This window comes from Monodelphis domestica, chromosome 2 (genome assembly GCF_027887165.1).
Source record: "Monodelphis domestica isolate mMonDom1 chromosome 2, mMonDom1.pri, whole genome shotgun sequence".
Taxonomy (NCBI): Eukaryota; Metazoa; Chordata; class Mammalia; order Didelphimorphia; family Didelphidae; genus Monodelphis; species Monodelphis domestica.
In genome coordinates, this window is record NC_077228.1 from 255,331,159 (window position 1) to 255,355,749 (window position 24,591).

The following is a 24,591-nucleotide window of genomic DNA, read 5'->3' on the forward strand; positions in this document are numbered from 1 at the left end:
AGAGAGGGACTGTTTTATTATGTGCCTTGTATACTAAAGTTCAGAAAGAGAGAAATCTTTCACAGAGTATACCTAAGCAAGCCTACATCGATCTTATGTTTATGGGGTTTTTTTCAAATTATTTTATGTAAATATTTCAGGGTAGATTCATTGAAGTAGTAAAGTCAAATTAATAAGTCAACACTTATTAAATGACAATCATGTGCCAGACTCTATGCTAAGTTTTGGAAATACAAAGGAAGGCAAAACATTTCTTGCTTTGAAAAAGCTCACAAGGGGGCAGCTGGGTAGCTCAGTGGATTGAGAACCAGGCCTAAAGACAGAAGGTCCTGGGTTCAAATTTGGTCTCAGACACTTCCTAACTATGTGACCCTGGGCAAGTCACTTAACCCCCATTGCCTAGCCCTTACCACTCTTCTTCCTTGGAACCAGTACACTATTGATTCCAAGATGGTAGGTAAGGGTTTAAAAAAAAAACAACTCACAATATAATAGGGGAAACAACAAGCAAACAACTATAGACAAACAGGACAAACAGGGTAAACTGGAGAAAATATTATAGAGAAGGAACTAAGATAAGGAGAACATGGAAAGGTTTTCTACAGAAGGTGAGCGTTTAGCTGAGGAAACAGAGAAAACCCAGGAGGCAGAGATGAGGAGGGAGAAAATTACAGGCATAGAAGATGACCAGCGAAAGTTTACAGTTGGGAGATCAAGTGTCTTGTGAAAGGAACAGCAAAGAGGTCAGTCAGTGTCACTAGATCATAAAATACCTGGAGGAGAGTACGGAATAAGAAGATTTAAAAAGATAAAAGGACTCGGATTCGAAGGGTTTTAAAAGACCAACAGAATTTTATATTTGATTCTGGAGGAGATAGGGAGCTACTGGAATTTAGGGAGTCAATATAGTCAGATCTGCACTTCAGAAAAATCAGTTTGATAGTTATGTGGGGGGTGAATTGGATGAGGAAAGACTTAATAGTAGAGTATTGCCTGCACCAAGGTAGTGGTAGTATCAGAGTGGAGAAAAGTGAATGAGGTTAATTTGACAAGACTCAAAGACTCCTGAGAGAATGTGCCAACTAAACTGTCCACCTAAGAGGATAGTGGTGTCCTTGGAAATAAATGGAGTGGAGGAGATAGAATTCAGTTTTAGACTTGCTGACATCATAAGTCTATGAGACATACTAATAGGCAGTTGCAGATGCAAACTGGAGGTCAGGATAGCTAATGAAAACAGCTTTCCTGAGAATCAAAAATTCAAAGTTTGCCTGTTACATACTCTTTATGACCCTAGACAAGTAATTTTAACTTCTCGGTCTAATAATTAAGTGCGGATCAGCAGAGGCTACCTATATCGATGATATCACAAGACTTATAGAAAAAAAAGAAAAAAAAACTTTCCACATTCATTTATCCTTATTTATATACCTTTGAAAGTTTTCATTCTTAATTGCACTATAGCATTCTGTTACATGATACATTGCTGTTTAAACTCTCCAGAGTTTTCTACCCAGTAACTAGTGAGGTATTTAAATTCTAATATCCTGTTGGATGAACGGGTTTAAAATCTACCAGTTCCGAGCTAGGTCCTGTAAATGATCTCAAACTGAGAGAAACGAGAACATCCTCCTACCGCTGAGCAGAGGTTTCTATGGTTACTGAAGAACGGCTAAGAAAACTGTGTCTCCTTTCTGCAAGGCTTTTGGTTTGGCTGTCTCATGGGGAATCCAGGCAGGTGAGTAAGAGGGGAAAGAGTGTACCCGTAATTTACAGGGGAGAATCAAGAACAGAACATGATTCTAGAAGAGGAGGAGGTATCTTCATTGCTAAAGGGAAGTATCTCCATGTAGCAGAAAGAGGAGGGAGAGTAAAAAAGGAAAGTGAATTTCATTTTCTAATGACTGTACTACTAGCCTTTATTTACCCTACGGAGCATTTTTAGGAAAATAGGTAACCGAAGACTAGGAAAGGCAGGCAGAGAAGGTGGAGTAGTTCTCTCAGGATAGAAAATGGGTACAAACTGTTTTGCATTGAAGCTTGACCCAAATAGAACTATGAGTGTATTCACTTTCTGCCCTCCCCAAATCTCTTCTCCAGGAAGAGAGGAACAATTATGCTCTGCAGATTATTTACTGTAGCCATAAGGTATTAGTGCCCTCTTTACAGAAGTGGGGCATCTATAATGGTGGAATAGTGCATAAAAGCTGTCAGATTCTACTGATATGTTGCTTAAATTTGCTGAACTGCTTTCTCTCTACCTCTCAGTCACCGTTTCTGCCTCTTTCTTTTGTTATAAAGGACAAACTGGAGTGGGAAGGGTGATGGATACTTTAGAAATAAAAGATACATTTTAAAATATATCACTATAAAAAATAATGATTTGTTGGTACCAAATCAAAACATAAAATTAAAGTTGTCCTGTGACATTCACCTGGAGTTCCCTTTGTTTTGGATTATACAGCAGCAAATTGCTTTTCTGGGATTAGATGAGCTCTGCCAGTCAGACAACAAGCATTTTTAAGCCTGTAGCTTCCTACCCTCCCAAAAATGTTTTGTTTAGTCTGTTTCTTTGTTTTCTCTTGGTCTAGACCTGAGATTTTTTTTTTAACCCTTACCTTCCATCTTGGAATCTATACTGTGTATTGATTGGTTCCAAGGCAGAAGAATGGGTGGTTAAGTGACTTGCTGAGGAACACACAGCTGGGAAGTGTCTGAGGTCAAATTTGAACCCAGGAAATCCCATCTCTAGGCCTGGCTCTCAATCCACTGAGCAACCCAGTTGCCCCCTGAGATTTTATTGTATAAGGAGCTCCCTGGTGAGGGATCTCCTCATCCAGTAGAAATCAGTGCTTGTTTGCTTTACATTTTAAATTTTAGAGCATAAGTGGGCACTAAGAGGTTAATTGACTTACCCAGGGCCACTGAGGCAGTATGTGTCAGATGGGACTTGAATTTAAGTCTTTCTGACTCCAAAGATGCCTCCCCTACAAAGAATAAAACAAGAGTAAGCAATCAATTTCATTCTGTCTTTCTAAATCTGGTCCTACTATATTCACTGTTTCTCTCCAATACTCCACCATTCTTCCAGACTTCCAAATTTCTAACTTTGGAGCTTTCTTTAAGTCTTTTCTCACATCTAAATAGTTATGAACCCTATAGATTTCAACTCTAAAATATTTTTTAAATTTGTTCCCACTGTCACCAACCTATTACTGGTTCTTGTTACCATCTACATGGTTATTAAAATAGCCTTCTGAAGGTTGTCCCTCGTCTTATCTTTTCCTCTCTTTTGCATCATTCATAATGCCTTCAATCTTCTAACTTCTTGCTTACCTCATATTAGTGTCCTCTGTAGGCAAAAAAAAAAATTACTGTCCTTCAAATATTCCTTGTCCCTTTCTACCCATAGGTCTTTGATCACGGATTAATGAAAATTAATTCATTAATATTTATTTACTTAGTGCTTATTATGGGGATACAAATAAAAAAGTAAACTAATTTCTGCTCTTAAAAGGGTTCACACTAGTGGGAGAGGCAAGCAGAACAGAAGATTTCAGGCACAAGTCAAATGAAAATGTTCATTGGTCCTTAGGACACAATGGCAAAGCCAGTGGTCACACAACTTTTGAAGCATCCTGCAGCTCCACAGATGTGTGTGTATCCTTTTTGAACCTAAAGGAGGGAAGCCAGGGATTGGAAAACAAATGGAAAAAAGCCCTAGGAAAGAGTTTTAAGGGGCATAAAGACAAAGGAGAGACACAGCGAGATCTAGACTTGGAAGCAGTCTACAAGAGAAGATGTGATCACTGACCCTTCACCCAGAAGGTTTATTTGAGATGGAAATTTTCAAATGAATTTTCAGATAACACAAAAGAGATACCAAAAAAGACCTTTATATCAAATTGCAAGCCTAATTACAAAAACAATGATCCTGGTGGCCAGGAAACTGGTGTTTGGAAGGAAGTACCTATGCCCTTGGTAAAATCTCCCTTGCCCAAAAAATCCAGGCCAAGAAGCTTCCTGAGTATTAGCAATTTTCATCCTGCTTGTTCAAATGATGATTTTAAGCCTTTGAGATTCCAAAGATCTTTTCTCTGTGCCTGTCCACTTCCAGATCGCTGCTGCAGTTCTTTTCCACGATAGAAGCTTAATTTTTAAGTCCAACAATTTTTTACCCCGATCCAATTGAAGGATTCACTATAAATCAATCATGTGAAATATTAAATATATATCCAGATAAGTCTGATCCATGAACACCTTGCTCATTGGCATCAGCTTTTGAATACGTCTTTAACATCCTCTTGATTTGTCATTACTAAAACCCTTCAACTTTAAGATCCTTGGTGATCTCCACTAGGTTCTACATGATAGAAAAGGTGACAATGGTTTGGTTCATGCTATTCTCTCTGCTTGGTATATCCTCTTTTCTACTTTTGAACTGATGAATTCCTTTTTATTCATCCTTTAAAACAACTCAAATGCCAGCCAACAATCACTGTGCTCAGCTCCAGGAATACAAATTCAAGCAAAAAGAAACAGTCTTGACCTTCAAATAACTTCTGTTCTAATGGGGGGAAACAACATATTTGGGAAGCTGAAAGGTGGTGGAAAGGAATGAAGGCATGCAATGGAGAACAGCCAGTAAGCAATGATTAGCCTGAATACCTTCTTTAACAAGAGGTTCTATGAGGAAAGCATCCAGTCAAAGGAAGGAGTTATAGAGTGTGTGTGTACTTCCATGATGTGAATGCCAAGGCTGGAGTGAATGTTCAGGATGAAGAGAATTTTGGGCCAGGGTAAAGAAATGAATGCAACCTGATGAAAAGCCTTCCTGATCCCCCAATTGATAATGATCTTCCCTTATAAACCTAATACTGCACTTTGTTTTGTACTTCTCTAAAATACTTGTGTATTGCTGCAGTATATTCATATTTCATAGCTAGATTGTATTGTCCAGGAGAACAAGGACTACATCATATCTATGGTAATTTTTTTAAATCTTCTCTTAGCACAGATCTTTCAGCACAGTTAAAATAATGTTATTGTCTTCTCTAGAAATTATGAATATGGCCTATTTCCCAGACCATTCTGTGCTAAGTGGTCTTGTAGCTGTCCTCTTCCTTCAGCTGCTCACAATGATCTCAGGTAAGTGTTTCTCTTTTCCAACAAGGAGACTTCTCAAGAGGCAAAAATAATTTCCTATCTACACTTTTCCCTTATAGAAGATAATTGTCACCCTCATTTCAGGAAGCCCCTGAGGCTAGAATACTATGGGAATAAAGTTATCCCTTTCTTGAAAAAGCATTGTATTTTCTTCACCTACCCACCCCCACCCTCACATCTCTGATATGTGTTTCCTACAACGAGTTTCTCTATAATTCTCCTCCTTTGTTGAACAGCTCAATTTACTGTGGTTGCACCTGCTAAGCCTCTCCTGGTCATGGTAGGAGAAGATGCCATATTACATTGTCACCTCTTCCCCAAGAAAAATGCTGAGCAAATGGAGGTGAGGTGGTTCCGTTCCCAGTTCTCTCCAGCTATCTATGTGTATAAAGATGGGAAAAATAGAGATGAAGAACAGATGGAAGAATATCGAAGCAGAACAACTTTTATGAGAGATAATATCAAAGATGGAAGTGTTGCTCTGAAAATTCACAATGTTACTGCTTTTGAAAATGGAAGGTATCACTGCTATTTCCAAGAAGGCAGATCATATGATGAAGCCTTTATAGACTTGAAGGTGGCAAGTGAGTTACTTGGTTTTGCTCTTTGACCTTTTCTTAGTTAGACCCAGGGGGAACCAAACTCAGAACTGGCAGGTTTATTTATTACCATTTATTGGACACTTAAAATATGGCAAATACTGTGCTGAGCCTTGGGAATACAAATACAAATAAAAAATAACACAATCCATGACCCCAACTTACATTCTAATGGGATCCAGGGAGACTACTAAAGCATGGTAGGAAAAGAAATCCAAAGAGTCTGAAGATAGGCAAGAAAGGAATAAAGGAGTAAACAAGGTTGACCTAAAATTTAGGTTCTCTGAGGAACTAACTGATCAATGAAAGGAAGAAGAACCCTCATTGACTTTATGGGCATTTTTAGTGTCCCTTCTCTTTTATCTAGTCAATCAATCTCCTTCCTACTAGACCATGTATAGCATTTATTGAAAAAATAATCATGTTTTATTTAAACATAGCCCAAAGTGAAGATTGAGGGACTTTTGTGGTCCCTAGGAAATAGCATAGAAAGAATCACAGAGCTTAAAGGTGCTATTTCAAATTCTCTTGTCCAGCCTTCTTCTTCAGGCAAAAATGAACATCCAGACTTTTCAATTCTAGTCTCCCAGAATCTTCTTCAGGAAGTACTGTTTACCAGTAAATTCAGTTTTGAACAACAAATTCTTACTCGTTTTCATTAGAACCCATCACTCATTTATTTAAGCCCGTTACTTTTTATTTAATCCCTCATTGACTTGCACAACTCATACTAACATTTCTTTTCTCCCAGTTAGCCCTCAGATTTGGCTCTCTTATGCCCTGTATTTCATTTAGCTGCTATCACCTGTCTTCTTCAGTTTGGATGCACTGTCATCCAATTTAGTCTGTCAGAAAGAATACATTCTTTTTTTTCTTACATTGCTTTCTGAAAATAGTTCTCCACCCTTCTTTTAGTCCTTTACTACAATATACTACAAAACAGTATTCTAGTGGGTCATAAGTTTTTTCAGTCAATTCTGGTCTTCTGTTAATGCTTTTGAGGGAATCAAACCTAACTTTTTCTTGGTTTCTTCTCTATTTGTCTTCCTGGTCCTCAGGTCAGTCAGTCCTTTTGTCCTCAATCAGCTAGTTCATTATCTAGATTAGCTATTGTCTCTGTTCTTGCTTTATGAATGCTAGAGATACATCAGCCCTTTAGAATTCACTCTTCCAACTTTTCATTTCTGGTTTCAGAAACTACAAGCTCCCTTTTCCCAACCCTACATAGTCTACATAACACACAGAACTAGTGAAGAGCTAAGCCAGATATGTTTTTCCATATCATGAGTCTTTCCCTTGCTTCTTGTCTTGTTTCAGATCACAGAATAAAGTATGGTTATCGTTGAGCATTTTACAGGCTCCCATGAATCCTTCATGATTCTTCATAAGATGAAATAAGGGCATTCCTATTAACTAATATATAATGATAGTTTGAACAGTTTCATGGGATCTAAGGGCTTTTTAACCTATATCTATGGAAATCTACATGTAAGCTATATTCTGATATCCTTAGGAAGATCCTGGCTAAGGGCAAATGGGCCAAAATCTGAAAGTCCAAGAAGAAACCTTGTTGGGGATTGGGGCAGTGAGGAGTTCACAATCCAAAGAGAGATTCATAAGAAGCCTATCCAGGTAAATTCAAATCTGTGGTTCTAGGCAATATTTTATAGGCAAATTACACCAATTGCTTACCATCATCTATGTGATATCACTTTATTAGCAAAGAATGTAAAATTGATGTGACAAAACCACCCTTTAGGGTGATTGCAAACTGGTTGTTGAGAAATCCATTCAAGTATGTTTCCAGTTTGAAACTGAATAGAAATATGGATTTGGGAGTAATGTGTAGTTTCCAGAATTAGCCATTTATCGCCATTAATTCACATAGACATGACATTTGCCCTTTTCCAATCCTCAGAAATTCTTGTCCTTGATGATTTCTCAAAATTAATGGTTAGTCAATCTGTAACAACATCTATCAATTCTTTGAGCTTATAATCAGACTGCTAATTTCAATACATGCTTCCTTAGCTTGAGTCTGAATTGAATTGAATCTTACCACAACTAGACCTCTCTAGAAACAACATTAAAACAAGATATTTTATGAAAAGATTAAAATTATGACTTTTTAAATTTCTATGTTTTCTCTGCCTTTACCAATGATCTTTTCCTGACAATTTAGGAAATTTGGATGAATAAAATTATCTCTAGACCTCTTTGCCTAAAATAAGTAAATATTAAAGACAGAATATTTTTTGTCTTTTTGGCATTTTATTCACTTCTTTGCTTTCTAGCTCCCTTCTCTTGTTCTCATATAGTCACACTTATCTAGTGAGAAGGATCAATTTCCACTTTTGATTGCTTCTTTTAAATTCTTCAACTCCATATAGACTTGCAGGTTTAGCCAAATTGCACCTTTATGATATTTTGCTTTCTAATATACTTTGTTCTAGAACAAGTAGAACTTTTTTAAACCACAGCCAGTTCTCTAGAGTGACATTTACTCTTCAGTTCTATCATAGTTTTCCTACTGATGCTTCGCTACTATAAAAATCAATTGTTTTGCCTATTTAAGTGCTCCCTCCACTAACACAAATTGCATTTTCTAAATACCTTAGTAGATTAAAAAAATTTTAGTTACTATAGCTGAAAATTCTACCCTGCAGCAAACCCAATAATGAAGCTACATCAAACATAATGAGTCTAATTATTGTTATATTTAAAATAGTTGTCTGCCTTAAACTGTAACATTTAAAATAGTTGGAGACATAAACTGTAGTGAGTTAAAATGGTGGAAGATATAAATTATGATAGATATAAGAGTGGGTGAGTAAATTTGACCGCAGAAAATGTTTCACTACAGTGTCTTGGTTTTTTAATCAAATATAAGGTGGTTGCCAGGGAATATATTCCCAATCATGAATATACCCAAGTCAACTGAGTTTTATAGAGAATTTAATTAATAATACAATGCGGAATTAAAGAAAAGAGAGAAAGAGAGAAAAAGGAAAGAAGTATAAAGGGCCTTAAGCCAACATGGCCTAGACCTGAGTCTTAAGAGAGAGAGATCAGTTAGTCAGTCTTTTATCACTCACCACAAGGTCTGTCTAAGCAAGGATTCTAGTGACAGAGTCTCCTCAGCGAGAGTTCCAGCCAGAGTCCTCCTCAAAGAGCCTTCCAGCCAGAGACTGTTTCAAAGGGCCTCTCTCAAGAGCCTCCAGAGGGACAGAGTCCCCTCAGAGGAGCTCCAGCGAGACCTCCTTAGAGATTGTCCTCCAAGAGCTTCCCTTCTCCAGAGCCTCTCCTCAAGGGATTCTCCTCAAGCGATCCTCCAAAAGGATCATAAGAGATCTCATAAGAGATTTCTGCTTTTTCTTATATAGGGGTTTTTCTCCTATGTCACCTCCCCTAAGTCCTTACATCTACCAATCACAGTAGACGTTTTTCCAAAGGACAACCCATTCTGAATTCACTGCTGGGTCGACTAATCCCTTTAGTAAGTTTGAACCAGAAAAAACTTCTGAATAAGTTTTCACCTCTTTGCTCCTGGCAAGTTTACAAGTTGTCTGACCTTTAATAAGTACTTAGCACCCCCTTTGTATTACTTCTAAAAATAGGCATGGCTTAGAGAACTTTTTGCCTCATTATAAGTATGGGTTTAAGTACTTTCATTGTTTCGCAAGGAGTTTTCTCCCCTAAAGCAGTCTTAAGTATGGGTAGAGTAGAGGTCCTCCCATTTCTGATCCAAGTAGAATTCTCACTGTCAAAATGGGGAATGTTCCCAGTAGGGAATTGTTCCAATGGAGAATTCCCCAATGTGGAAATTTTTAACATTCACAAGTCTGAGAAATTTCAAGATTTACATTATCAAATGCCTGATAGAATACTATCAATAACATTTATAAGAATCTTGAATAAGGAAAAGATCAAATGTTAAAATACAGCATAGGGTTAACATTCCAGAATAACCACCATTCAATCCCTTCCTGGACTACTTCTTTCTAAGAGTTTATTATTGTGATTATTCAATTACCTTGAATTTCAAAAGAGGACAGATGCTGATGTTAGATGAGTCCTAGAACCAATTACTCCAAGTAGTAGGGTAGCATCTAGTTATATTTGTTTGTCACCTTTACTGAATTTTAAAGGAAGACCTTAACCTTGTTCTTCATAATTTCTGAAGGGAAATACTAGAAAGAGTTTTAGATTATAGAAATGATATTCCTTACATAAAAAGAAAAATTAGAAAGAAAGGTTGTTGTTTTTTTAATTCCACAAATTTAATTTGTTGACTCCCACAACAGAATGCCAGTAGGAAAGAAATATTCAAACAAATCACCATCAAAATTCATAATGATGATGACAAATGATTCTTAAGAAGCTAAAATGAAAATAATAGCATACTAAAATCTAAAATGTGCTGTAATGTACGACCAGAAAGGGAACACACACACAAGAGAACTGGAGGGAAAGAGAGAAAGAGTTGAGAGAATGAAGAGGGGGAAGAGATTGATTTTCCCCTCTCTTCCCTTTGGGTAAGGTAACCCAGTCTTGTCTCCCTGCAGGAAGGAGTATGTGTCCTCAGAGAATGGTTCTGGGAGGTGGAGGTTAAGAACTAAAGGAAAGAGCTTTGATAAGATGACACACTGCCTCTCCATTGGTCCCAATTCTTGTTGAGAGGCAAGATGGATCCTTCTTCCTCTGGATCCCTCAGGTACTCCATCTGTCACTTCCTCCCCAAGACCTTGGGTTACCCCACAGCCCAGTAGAGATGATTGATCCTTAGGCTGGATTATTTGGATCACTATGATCCTGAGTTAAGCTTCCCCTTTGGGAAGAGGTGTGATTCTCCCCAAGTTTTCTGTCCCCTTTCCTAGTCTCAGAAACTAGCCAGACCTAATTCTAAGGTAGTAAACAGTTTATTTGGGTTCACACAGGGAAGGGAGTGATAAGGATGTCAGGTGAGGAAAGTAGGTTAAGCTCTGTTGACTGGCAGAATGACCCCCTCAAAATCTCAGGGCTCAGGCTCTCAGCCTTGACCCCTCTTCCAGTCAGCTGCTGGTTTGGTCCCTACTCTTAAGCTGATCTAGCTTGAGTATTGGAGTCCAGGACAAGTTAGAGAGGGAAATAGAGAATAAATATTTGGAGAGAGGATTTCTTCAAAGTCCCAGTCTACAATATCTTAAGCTGAGTGAGAGATATTCAGTTCACTGGGAAACAGTTGATCTCCAGAAAGACCCAAGTTTAGGAGATCTGCTGCTCAGGCTCCCAGCTGAAGAAGTGCCAGAGCAGTTGGAGTTCTTCCAGCTTCTGTTCTCTGACTGGAATCTTGAGTTTTTTCTCTTCTTGCACCTTCCCCACTCACTCTCTGCTCCTTGCACAATTGGATTTGATTTCTCTCTTACACTGCCTCTGAAGGATTTGAAGTACAGCCAGGTGAATCTATGATGAAAAGTGCATGAAGCACAAAAAATTGCCAACAGTCCATTTGGTACATACTTCTAAAATGAGGAAAACTGAAGAGTCACTATTTCTCCACAAGCTTTCTCCATGACAATACAAATATCAATATTTATGTGAGGGTCAAAGGGAAAGTCGTTGACAAGTAATGCATTTGAAGTTGGGATATTTTTGTTTATATTGATAAAAAGCTCCACTTCTAAAATGATATTTAAACTCATAGACTATCTTTTCTCAGTGTCAAATGACAAGGCACTCATGCCTAATTCATGGACAGTCTTTTTCAAACTCAGAATTTATCTTAGAGATATCTTGACCTTTGCATCTGTTCAAGATTCTCAGTAGCTTTGGTCATAGTTGGGGAAAGGGAAGGGGAAAACTTTTAACAAGCTGATACCCACAATTAACCTAAGGATGATAGAGTAGAGGCAGGAAGGGCAGCATATTTAGCTCAGTTAAATAATAAGGACTGTGAGTGACTTTGACTTAAGCTACTATTGTCTTAGATTGGGGTTGGGAGGACAGAGGGAGAGGAGAAGCATAAAGCTTTTTACAGAAGTTACAAGAAAAGGGTTGAACTTTTAGCATGGAGATTAATGAGGCTACAAGTAGTTGTGCTTTCCCTTCACCTAGAAAAAAATTTTTTTAATTCATTACATCCAAGCAAAAAAAGACTACAAATAAAATAGTTAATACAAATGTTTCTTCTGCCTGGGAAAGTTAGTTGTTAGTTAGCTAGGAAATTAGAAGTAGTAATAATATTACTAATTACAATAATAGTAATGCTAATAATATTAGTTTAATCTATCAAATAGCCTCACTTCTAGCACAGAAATTCTTACATTGATAGAACTCTAAACAATAAAATGCCATAGCAGTGAAAATAAGGCACTGGATAATGAAAAAAATGTAAACCAATAAAGTTTTTCTTTGTTCTTTAATTGTTCTATTTTTTGAAAATTAAATTTTCCTTGTTTTAAGGCTTCTAATAATGCTGCTGCTTCTCCTCTTCTTCCTTTTCTGTTTTTGAGAGAATAAGGATACAGACTTTCCCCATGACTTCTAACTACATGAGTCTAAAAGTCTTTCAGTTTTTCCATCTGTAAAATAGCAATAATAATAATCATATCTCTATTATCTATCTCACATAGTTGTTATAAGGACCTAAAGAGATAAGATATATGAAGTTGCAGTATAAATTAAAATTACTATTATTATTTGATTTCTCTGTTTCTTGAAAATGATTTAATGCCCAAACCTACTTGCTGTAGTTTTGAATGGTTTAAACCCTTAAAACTTTGAGGCAATTTTGATCCATTCAACAAATTAGGTGACATGAAAAAAATTCAACAAAATAGTAATAAAAATAAATCAGACAACAATTTCTGTAAGTATTATTCTAGATCATCTGAGAATATAAAAGTGTAAGATAATGATACTTGCCCTTTAACAAGGCTGTAGTCCAATTTCCCAATTTCAAGGCAGTGTTCCCTTTAATCAGCTCAGATAGAGTTGACTACAGTAGGTGGAATAAACTATCTTGATTTTTCTTATTCAAGGATGACTCTATTCAAGCCAATTTTCTCTTCTCCAGGTATGGGCTCAGATCCCCTCATTGAAATTACAGGTTATGAATATGGATGGATTCAACTAGAATGTACATCTGCTGGATGGTATCCCCAGCCCCGAGTAGAGTGGAGAAATCTTTCAGAAGAAACTATTCCATCCCTGGAGGAAAACTTGGTTCCCAGTGAAGATGGACTGTTTATTGTTAAATTGTCTGTGAATATCACAGATCACACAGTGGTTAGTGTGTTCTGTTCCATTCAAAACTCCCTTCTCAGCCAAGAGTTGTTGGCAATGATGTCTATCCCAGGTCAGTTCTCAGCTTTAGATTACCTTTATAGAGTCATGGTCTTTATAGTCATTGGAGCACCATGAAGGGAGTATTTAAAAGGAAAATTTCTACCAACTGTAAGCTATGGAGCTAGACTAATTGTCTCTATACTTTTTTGATTAGTTAAAGTATTTTGAGCACAATAAATAAAGCAGTTTGTTAAAATCAAAATTAGAGTTGGAAAGCAATTTAATAACACATCGGTAAGCTTCATTTGGATTTTATTTTAGAACAAAAAGTAATGTCCAAAGAATATGGAAATAGGAAAAGAAGGAAATTGGGGTAATTTTCAACCAGAAAAATAACCTTTCCTTTTCCTTTTCTGAGAGGAGTCACAATCTGAAAGAATCTCCTCTTTTTTTAGATTTGGGAAAGAGACCCTGGAATGTTTTGGCTGGTTTAACTCTTTCTCCTTTATGTCTTTTACCACAGAAACTATTTGGATTACAACATCCATTCCCTCTGAGAGCCCTTCTGAGATCCCAGACCTAATAACAACTCCAAGTCCTGAAGAAGTCTCTACCTGGATGGTTGCTCTCACTGTGGCCTTGCCAGCTCTTGGCCTTTTTATTGCCTGTAGTATTTGTTTCACATGTAAACAACACAAGAGAAAAAAGACACTATTTATAGAAAAAGAAATTGAATGTGAAGAAAAAGATGAAAAGGGACAAGAACAGATGGACCACCTGACAGGTAAAAAAGAAAAGGAAAGGCAAAGATGATATTTTGAGAAATAAAAGTACCTCAACTTTTGATATGGAATGCTGGAGAAGAAAAAATTGGAAAATACATAAAACATAACATATAATATAGAAATAATGTATTAGTAATCTACATATGTATATATCATGTCTCCTAAAACTCCATTCAAACACCACTAAACTTACCTCTTAATTAACCAAATAAAAAAGTGTTTTCATTATAAAGATATGAGTAAATGGAGACGCTAATACTAGACTAGATCTTGCTTCATTGTTCTTGGTTCCTTGGTTTCAGAGGATTTTCATAAGGGATATTTCTCTGTGATATATTCCAGAAACAGATTGTTAAATCTTTCTTTTTTGAGGTCCATTGGTTCCTTTTTAGAGAAATTTAAGGAAGTGCTCAGTAAATTCAGCATCCTCATTATCTAATTCCTCATACATATAATTTATTTGCTTCTCATATAATAATTACATAAGAGTTCTTATCTTTCTGTTCGTCCATTGCAGGATGGAGAAGGATCCAGTTACATGCTGGTGAGTGATTATTCTGTTCTCTGTAAATCTAAGATCTCTCTTCCCATTCCTCAGGCTACTAAAAAAAAATGAGAACAGAATAGAACAGTCATCTAGAAGGCAAGCTAAATACAATGCCAAAAATAAAAAATGTGAAAGTCTTTCTCTGTAAGAGAAGCAATTCCTATGGGATAACCATGGAATGATTTGGAGGAATCATTGAGTTTCATTATCAGTTCTACAGTCATTTCACTGATTTCTATTATTTTAAAAGATAAAAAGTCTTCTGGAGATGGGAAGTACTCCATTCAAATGTGACCTCAGACACTTTATAATTGTGTAACCTTGGGCAAGTTGCATGATACCTATTGCCTAGCTCGTTCAGCTCTTCTGCCTTAGAGCTGATACTTGGTATCAATTCTAAGACATTTTTAAAAGGTAAGAGTTTTGTTTTGCTTTAAGTAGTGATTGGCATAAGCTGATTGGAGGATGGAAAATATCTCAAACCACTAAACCTAGTTGTTTTCCATATTTTGATTAACAAAGTCATTAAACTCAGAACTTTCCCCTGGCTAATACAGTGCATCCCCTACCATGATACTCTGAAACGGAAAGTATCTTAATGGCCATCTAGTCCAATCCTTATCAAAAAGGAATCCCTTCTGTGTCATCTAAAATCAATTCAGGGTCTACTTGAACACCTCCAATGAGAGGGATTCAAAGCAACATGCTACATTTTGATTACACTTATTATTAGTATTTTCCCAACAACAAGCATGAATTGGCCTTCTTATAATAGCCATCCATTACTATGCTTCTCATAAGCCTCCATTAGCTTTTTGTGGCTGCCAAATCATACTGCCAACTTTGGTTGAGATTGCAGTCCACTAAAACTCCCAGATATTTTTCAGACAACCTGCTGACTATCTTGCCTTCAACCAGCAATGCTGACATTTTAAACCCAGCTATAAGATTTTACATTTATCCCCCTTGAATTTCATTTCATTAGATATTTAATGATCTAGCTTATCAAGATATTTTGGGATTCTGACTCTCATTCATTATGTTACCATCTCTGTCAGTTGTGTCATCTGTATTTCTGATAATTTTATACAAATATAAAATTGTTAAATAGCACAAGGCTATTTAGATTCCTGAGGCAATCCAATGAAAATCTCTTCTCAAGTTGATATTGATATTCTTTGAGTTCAGTCATTCAGCCAATTCAGGATGCATCTAATTGTAGTATTGACTGGTTCACATCTCTCCATTCATTCCACAGAAACAAACAAAAATTATAAGCCACTTTATGATTTGTTTTGCTAAAAAAATAAAAAGGCTTTAGCTACCATTCCTTCTAATTAAAAAAAGTTAGTAACATAGTAAAATAAAAGGAAATAAGGTTGATTTGACATAGCTTCAATCTTGTAATCACTGCTTCCTTTTTCTTGATGTTCAGTAATCATTTCTTTATTGATCTGTTGTAGAAACTTTCCAGGAATTAAAATCAAATTCCTTGGCCTATAATTTTCAGACTATTCTCTTCTCTTTTCTGGAAATCATGATATGCCTTTCTCTAGTTCTTTGAAATTTAATCATTCTACATAAACTTTAAAGTATCACTAATGATGACTCCACAATTACATTGGTTGGTTCTTTCAGTGCTCAAGAATATTGCTTCTCTTGGTCAGGTAACTTGAATCTTAAAAGGAAACAAGGTGTTCTTTTACTATCTTCTAACTTATTTATATTGAGTATCAGCTCCCTCTTGGCTCTTTCTTGTTCCATCCTTTCCCACTCAAAGGTTATTATCCTTGAAAGGGAAAACAGACAAAGTAATGATCAAGCGGCACTGCCTTCTCTCTTCTGTCAGTTGTCATCATCCTGTTGGCCCCAATTAGCAGTTCTATACCTTATTTAATCTTTTTATTTATCACTTTATCAAGATATCAGAAAAAAATTAAAAATAAAAAGCCTTTCCTATTGTCCCTATAGTTCTTTACCATTTGTTCATTTACTCATTGTGTGTTAACATCATACCACTCGCTTATATTCATCCTTTTGCTTCTCATTTTTGTAAATAATTTTTGAAAATGAAATCTGATTGATTTTCTATGTATCCACATCAGTCTTTTCAAATAAGCCCCATTTTTCTTCCTTAATGGAATTGTTTCTTTTTGGGTCTTCAGACTTTTAAATAATAAGAGTTTCCAATCCTTTCTCTGCTAACTTAACCTTCCTTAGCATTCCCCTGAACACTTGGAAATTGCTTTCCCAAAGCTAGGAAATATTTCAGACTATACTCAGATTTCTTCTTCTCTGCCACAAACTCTAGGAGGGAGAAGTTACTTCTCTAACCCACAAATATCATGTCATCTCCCTTTCAGTACCCAGTTCCTCCCTGTTAATGAGAATCAGATCCAGAATAGAATTTCCCTTTGTCAGTTCCTCCACCTTTTAAAACATAGATGATAGACAGAAACTCCACTAGATTTCTAGATAATTAAAATCTTCTATCACTACTATACCATGCCTTTGGGCCAGATTTGTAATCTATTTCCCAAATTCCTTTTTCCATCTAAGTATTTTGTAATCTTGTTTCTAATGACAAAATCACTTATTTCTCCTCCTATTGATCTCTCTCAAATACCATTGTTTCCCTGCTCTGGCTTCTGGATTTTCTCTTCTTTCCCACCAATAAACATAGTTTATTAAACATCAGTTGTGTTCCAGGCATTATGCTAGACCCTTGAAATAAAAAAATAAAAAAGTTAAATGGCCCCTGTCCTCAAAGAGGTTACATTCTATCTGGAAAAAAAAAAAAACCACATATATATATTTGTAGATAAATGGAGCTGATATAAGCTGTAGAGATCTTTATCTCAATTCACATTCTTGCTGATGAGTCAGGTCCAGAGCATGGTTTCATATTCCCCCTCAGGGATCTCAGGTTACTCTTAAGGGAATAGGTCTTTCTAATGCTATCATCTTAAGCATCCTCTTCTGGTGTATTCTTCCCAATATCAATCACCAGATACCTCATTAATACCCTGCAGTGATTAGCACACTCATTTCATTCAACCACTTCATATCAATTAGCTTTTCCAAAGAGATATTTGCTGAGAAGATGTAGTCAGAACAATACAAATATTTCCTCCCAACTTTCAGGGCCACACTCTCCTTTATTGTCCCCTCAATCTATAGGAAGGGGGGATTGAACCTTAAAGCAGTTGCTACAAAGCATTCACTCCACCATGGTCATGTCTCACTCAGTACAGCATGGGTGTTGGACAGAGTCAAGCCCTTGTAGATCTGGCATGTCAGCTGCAGGGTGAATCTATGGCTAGGCTAAGCCTCAAGCACGGAGAGGTTGCACTAGCAGACTCGACTTGTCTGAACACATACTCTAGTGAGGAGTCTTGTCCATGAACCTCTGGTACTCTCCCAACCTTTCAGAGCTCACAAAGTCAGTCTATTCTATTCTACCTCCAGTACTGCTTTATCTAAAGCAGGCCAGAATAGATGTAATGGGAACATAAAAAACAATAAGGTCATGTACTAGAGACTCCACGTTTACTTGGAGAAAAGTCTCAAGTCACTGACAAAAACTCTCTCTGAACAACAACAAGGACATACACATGACTTCTTGAAATAAAAGATCCTTCTACCACTCAGAGGCCTATAATACCTTGTCCTCTTCAATAGTCATCACCAGAAAGAAAAAAGGACTGAGCCCTGGATATTCTAATGTGCTATAATTTCTTAGTATTTGATGGGGCAACTATGGTTCAATGAATTGAAATCCAGACCTAGAGACAAGAAATTCTAGGATCAAAATTTGACCTCACATTCTTTTGTGACCCTGGGCAAGTCACTTAACTCTTATTGCCTAGCCCTTACCATTCTTCAAACTTGGAGTTATTGATTCTAAGACAGAAGGTAAGGGTTTATGATAATCTATCTATATCTATATATACAGGGCTGCTCTGTGAATATACACACCTAATTTTACCTATTTCTTTTGAATAAGTTATATCCATCCAGAACAAATATTTCAGTCCATGAGTTTTATTTCACCAAATCTCACTGACATGAGGGTAAAAGTGCTTCCTTATACTTAAACCTTAATTTCTCTTGTTGCTGCCTAACTTTATTTGTGTATAGACATTAGACACTTTTTTGTTTTGTTTTTTTACCAATGGATTTTTTCATAGATTCTAGTCTTCTTTAAATGTAGCTGTTTTCAATGGCATAAAGTTCTGTGGGTATATATGAATGTATGCATAAGCAGTTTGCTCTTTCTTCTGTATTGTTTTGAAGCCCTTTCATTGCTTTTTTTTTCAAGCTATCAAGCCCTTAACATTTGTTAGGTGCCTATCATCCTTGACCAGAAGTCTTCTATCTCTATATAGTTCAGAAATCCAAAACTTAGCCACACATACCATGAATCAATTTTCTGTTTTACATTCCATGCCTGCAATGGACAGTAATGAGGAAAATACCACCTTTGCTTCATAACTTTCAGAGTCTTGCCTTCATAATTTTGGGCTATACTTTCTAGTTCCTACTGGCAATGTCATTTGTGCACACAAAAGAAAGCACCAGGATTAGGTAGTAGTCAACCATTATGATGAGTCTCAGCTCTCTGTTAGCCCTTAGATACACTGGAAAAAAAAGAATTTCTCTGTGGTTATACACCAGGTCAACAAAGAGCTGTTTCTTTAGCCCTAAGCAGGGATTCATCAACCACCACTACTTTGTCATCAGTTCTCTAAAACCTCTTCAGGAAAAGCCTCAAATTTGTCATTTTGGAATTTTTTGTTATTTTTAATTCCAAGTTTACAATTGTCCATTTCCTTCCTTTGCTCCACTGCAAAATATTCTCCTACTACTTGACGAGGGTTAAGCTTCTCTTCCAACACTTTAGATTCTTTTCCCTCCCATATAAGGACTACTTCCATTAAAAACAACAACCACAACAACAACAAAAATCCACCCCTTATTGTACTCAATAACCTGTGGAGAAGAGTTTCCCGAATCCCTTCACCTTCTTTTTGAAGAGGGAGAAAAATTTACTCTTAAAATATGTTCGTGCTTCCCAGAATGAGGGCATTTAGGGCCAAATAATGATTGAATTGCCCTTTGGCAAAATAGTCCCTAATGTGTGACAAATTGGGGTTTCTTGGAAAGTCGTATACTGCTACAGGGACCAGATGACTACAATGCCTCAGAAAAGCAAGATAAAGAAGTGGCTATAATGGTTCATTTTTAAAAAGATACATATACATACTGACAACTAGGGGACCTGGCTATGTTCTTCTCCACATAAATTAAATATGGACCCAGTTCCTCATCTGTAAAATAAAAGGTTTGGACTAGAGGACCTCTTAAGTTTTTTTCTAGCTCTAGAATGCAAAAACTTTATACCCTTCCAGGTTTGGCCCTGCTCATAGGATCATACTATATGTACTGCAAGAATGATTATGTCTAATCATGGGGGAAACTTAGCTCCTGTGTGTCACATGATAGAGAAAGATCTCTAATATAGAACTAGCAAAAGAACAATGTCACGAGATTCAGTAGTTAAAGTGGATTGTGGAAATGAAGAATAAAAAATAGTAAATGCTATGCAGATAAATTTCTCTGGCAGCCTTAGTGCCTAACTCCCTTCTCTGAGGATGGGGTATCTGTAATGACCAGCTCCCATAATGACAGTTTCTCTCATTTTAGTGGTGACAGGGAGAAAGCTATGATTGAAACACTATGGAACATCAGGAAAGAATGAGGTCCCAAAGAAAGGTATACAAGAAATCCTCTACAACCCTCCATCCCTCCTTTGTCCTTTAAGTACTACATAGGGCCCAAAGTCAGAGATATAAGACCCCCAAACTGAATCAAGAATTCTTTCTTTAGCTGATGTGACTCTGGATCAAAATACAGCTCATCCTGAACTCTACCTCTCTCAGGATTTGAGAAGCGTGATACGAGGAGATACAAGGCAAGATCTACCTGACAACCCTGAGAGGTTTGACTGTAGACCCTGTGTTCTTGGCTGTGAGAGTTTCACCTCAGGGAGACATTACTGGGAAGTGGAGGTAGCAGATGTCATGGTATGGGCCCTTGGAGTCTGCAGAGAAAACTCAGAGCGAAAGGGGGAGGCCCTACTGATACCTCAGAATGGTTTCTGGGTCATTGAATTGTTTGGAAATAGATATCAGGCCCTTACTTCTCCAGATATTCTCCTCCCTTTGTCAGATCACCTCTATAGGGTAGGGATTTTCTTAGACTATGAAGCTGGAGATGTATCTTTCTACAATATGATTGACAGATCCCACATCTATACTTGCCCCCGAACCTCTTTCTCTGGACCTCTCAGACCTTTTTTCAGGCTTGGGTCTGATGACAACCCTTTGGTCATCTGCCCAGCATTCACTGGAGCTGAGGGAGTCACTGTCCCAGAAAGTGGCCTAATCCTTTACAGAAGACCCTACTGACCCCTGTTGGGGGCGGAAGGAACTCTCAGGTTCAGGGCTTAAGTTGCCTAATGGAGTAGAACTTATTTTATCATATAGCTTTTAAATTTGATCAATTCTTTTAAGAAAGATTCCTTTCCCTTTCTCCTTCCACCTCTCTCTCTCTCTTCTCCCTGAGCTCTGACTGCCTGCAAAATCTAGTTCTTCTCTTCCTCACAAAGCATACTGACTTGGAGACTCTGGTGCAACCAAAAAGAGATTTCTTAACTGAGCAGAGATGTTGGGGAGAGGAGGAATGGTGAGGGAAAGAGAAGGTAAACTTTATTAAAGTTGCAGTACTAGAACGGGGATTGAAAGGATTTGTAGAAAGGACAAAAGAATAGGAGCTTGAGCTCTGGATTACACATCAGCAATTTTCAGAGAAAAAAAAGAGTCCAAAGAACCTCTTTATAGTGACCCCCCTCGGGAGTCCTGTATTATTTATCTGTGGGTAATAACCTGAGATGGAGAAGGGAGACTAAGGAAATGGGAGAATAATACAGAATCAAAGACAGCAAGTTATAACACATGGGGAGTAACGCAAACTCCGAGGAAATATGAGGAATAAGAGAATAGGTGGGGAGTACCAACTCCTTAATACTTCCTATAGACAAGGGAGTCTGAGCATTATTAGGAAGTATGGGGGCAACATCATCGTGAGGATCAGCAGGAAAAGATAGGACAGAGCATTTTGAAGATACAGGTAAGTAAGAAAAGAGGAGGAAGAGAGAGAATTGTACTTGTTCCCCAGTATTTATTGGAGGTTTTAGGAATGTGGATTGGGAGGAGATCAACAAATATGTAACATGGCATAGGTTTTAACATTGGTTGAATTGACAATGATGAGATCAAAGAGGTGGAGATTAATCCAATAGGTGCTTTGCAAATGAATGTACTGGGAGCCAAGGCAGTGTGGCCATCAAGGCCCATCAATTTTCACGTCCTATGCTAGTCCTTTGGACTGTCCCTTTCCATACAAAGAACATTAAGAGGTCTGACCACGTGTTTGGTAAATGCATATACAGGATACAATATCAATACATCAACCATACTTTCCAGATGCTAATATGCCTGGTATGCTACACTCTTAGGGATAGGGAAAAGGGGAAGATTATAGGTTTAGGTCATATATTTTGAATATAGAAACAGGAAACTTAGGAAGAGAAAAGAAACTGGTAAAGATGTGAAATCAACAATGTCAGCTATAATTCAGGGGGGAAAATGTTATTCTCTGAACCAATCGTCTTTTTTTTTTTTGGTCACAGAAGTAGTGAGATCCTTTTTATTATTTTAAGTTTTGAAATTTTTTATTTAATTAATTTAGAATATTTTTCCATCATTACAAGATTCATGTTCTTTCCCTGCCCTCCTCCAACCCCTTTTCTGTAGCTGGTGTGCAGTTCCTCTGGGTTTAACATGTGTCATTGATCAAGACCTATTTCCATATTATTGATAATTGCACTAGGATGATTATTTAGTCTATATCCTCAGTCATATCCCCATCAGCCCATGTGATCAAGCAGTTATTTTTCTTCTGTGTTTCTACTCTCACAGTTTTTCCTCTGAATGTAGATAGCGTTCTTTCTCATACATCTCTCAGAATTGTCCTGGATTGCATTGCTGCTAGTAGAGAAATCCATTACATTCAATTGTACCATGATATATCAGTATCTGTGTACAATGTTCTCCTGGTTCTGCTCCTTTCACTCTGCATCAATTCCTGAAGGTCTTTCCAGTTCTCATGGAATTCTTTCAGTTCATTATTCCTTTGGGCACAATAGTATTCCATCACCAACATATACCACAATTTGTTCAGCCATTCCCCAATCAAAGGGCAACCCTCATTTTCCAATTTTTTGCCACCACAAAGAGCACAGCTATGAATATTTTGTGGACCCATCCTTTTAAAAAAATGCACTTTATTTGATCCTGAAACCCCCTAAAGCAGGAATCCTTTAATCTGGAATCTATTTTCCTCCAAATGATCCATGGATAGATTTCAGATGATCCATGAATTTGAATGGGAAAAAAATACATTTTTATTTCAATATAATGTTTCCTTTGTAATATGTATAATAATTTGTATATATGCATTTAAAAACACCATTCTGAAAAGGGGTCCATAGGCTTCACCAGACTGCTGGGAAAAAAAACAAGTTTAAGAATCACTAACCTAAAACTATCTATCCTACGTCTCTCTCTTCCCTTTCACATCTAAACTCCTAGAAAAATTTAATTTGTCATCTTCACTTCCTCACCTGTCACTCTCTTCTGAACCCCTTTTAACCTGGTTTAGACCCCATCATTCTACTGAAACCTCTATCTCCAAGGTTATCAGTGCTCTCTTTGTAACCTCTCTTTCCAGTGTATAGAGACTGTTAATGTAAAAGCCAGCTAAGAGCTCAGATAGTGTTGCAGTAACTCTAAGAGCTGAGGAGGACTGTTAGGGGAAAGACAATTGGGGGTGACAATTAAGAAATGATCCCCTTTGTGTGGAGTAAGGAAGAAAGTGGGTGTTATAAACTCCAAGACACTAGATGAATGTTAGTTATTATTATTTCCAGCCTCCAGGATTTCTTGTTCCCAAAAAGCCAGATCTTATCCTTGGAAGGAGGAAGGACCAGCAGCCACCTCTTGGGGAGCTGGCTGACAGTAGAAAGGAAATGTAGCATACCAGGCATGTTAGCATCTGGGAAGTAATGATTGATATATTGATATTGTATCATATATATATATTCATTTACCACACATGGTCAGATCAGTTAATGATCATTGTATAGAAGTTACAGACCAAAGGGCAAGAGAATTCCTAAGCGGCCACAGGGACCTAGCTCACACATTATCAGACCACATTCCTTTACAGGCGCAAGTCAGGTTTATCTCCACCTCTTTGATCTTGTCATTGTCAATTCAACCAATGTTAAAGCCTATGCCATGTTACGTATTCATTGATCACCTCCCAATCCACATTCCTAAAACCTCCAATAAATACTGGGGAACAAGTGCAAATCTCTCTTACTTTCCTGGGTCTTCTGACTTCTCTGTCTTATCTTTTCCTTCTGATCTCTCTTTCCTCGCAACTCTGTCACTCCCATGCTTCCTATTAATCCTCTGGCACTATTTTCCATAGGAGGCATTAAGGAGTTGTTACTCCCCACATGTTTTCTTATTCCTCATATTTCCCATTAATTCTATGGCACTCATCAGTGGGAAATATTCACGGAGTTCACGCCACTCCCCATGTGTTTTAACTTGTTGTCTCTGAGTCTTTATTATTCACCTATTCACCTAGTCTTTATTATTCACTTCAGTCTCCTTTTCCCTTCTCAGGTTATTACCCACAGGTAAAATATATATAGGGATCACAGCTCAGTCCTTATAGGAAAGTAAAAAAATCTCCGGTACCTTATAGCTCTTGTTTTACTTTCATATGCATTTATCTTGTATCACTTCTTATTACAACCATTTGTATATGTGTTGTATCCCCTTATCTAGTGTTTCTACATTTCTGATAAATATTTTTGGGATTTGGGAATGAAAAATCAGTATTTATGGGAATTCTTATAATCAGAAATTATCCATATTTTCCATAACATTTTATTTATGTGTTTTTAAATAATGAGTGACCATAATAAAAAGTGAATCTTTTTTCTGTGATAGAAATATACAAAAAGTTTCAGTGGCTTTCTCTAAAAAAATAATAAATGTAATAATAAATATATGATTTATTGTTAATGCAA

General features: G+C 37.0%; 2 protein-coding genes across 3 annotated transcripts in view; both read left to right on the forward strand.

The window, feature by feature from the left end:
* The window catches only part of LOC100012106 (histone H2B type 2-E-like), a 29,243-nt gene extending 23,696 nt beyond the window's left edge, over positions 1-5,547 (forward strand). Inside the window, exons 2-3 of the mRNA XM_056814281.1 lie at positions 5,059-5,148; positions 5,403-5,547. Coding sequence (XP_056670259.1) covers positions 5,059-5,148; positions 5,403-5,430 — 118 coding nt within the window. The 3' untranslated portion in view covers positions 5,431-5,547. The remainder of the gene's footprint in view (positions 1-5,058; positions 5,149-5,402) is intronic.
* Positions 5,548-5,736: 189 nt separating this feature from the next.
* Positions 5,737-24,591, forward strand: LOC100012175 (butyrophilin subfamily 2 member A2). Of its 2 annotated transcripts, XM_056814276.1 has the most exons (6): positions 5,737-5,750; positions 7,279-7,397; positions 12,820-13,101; positions 13,555-13,815; positions 14,334-14,360; positions 20,253-24,591. In XM_056814276.1, the coding sequence occupies exons 3-6, from the start codon at positions 12,822-12,824 to the stop codon at positions 20,831-20,833; spliced, it is 1,149 nt and encodes a 382-aa protein (XP_056670254.1). In that variant the 5' UTR covers positions 5,737-5,750; positions 7,279-7,397; positions 12,820-12,821; the 3' UTR covers positions 20,834-24,591. The 2 variants fall into 2 exon arrangements, with proteins under 2 accessions (XP_056670254.1, XP_007483147.2); XM_007483085.3 differs by lacking the exons at positions 5,737-5,750; positions 7,279-7,397 and having other exon boundaries at positions 12,011-13,101.

Coding starts and splice junctions, on each gene's coding strand:
- LOC100012175 (XM_007483085.3), top strand. CDS start 12,786: ATGACTCTATTCAAGCCAATTTTCTCTTCTCCAGGTATGGGCTCAGAT. Junction 13,102..13,554: donor GGCAATGATGTCTATCCCAG/GTCAGTTCTCAG, acceptor CTTTTACCACAG/AAACTATTTGGATTACAACA. Junction 14,361..20,252: donor AAGGATCCAGTTACATGCTG/GTGAGTGATTAT, acceptor TTCTTTCTTTAG/CTGATGTGACTCTGGATCAA.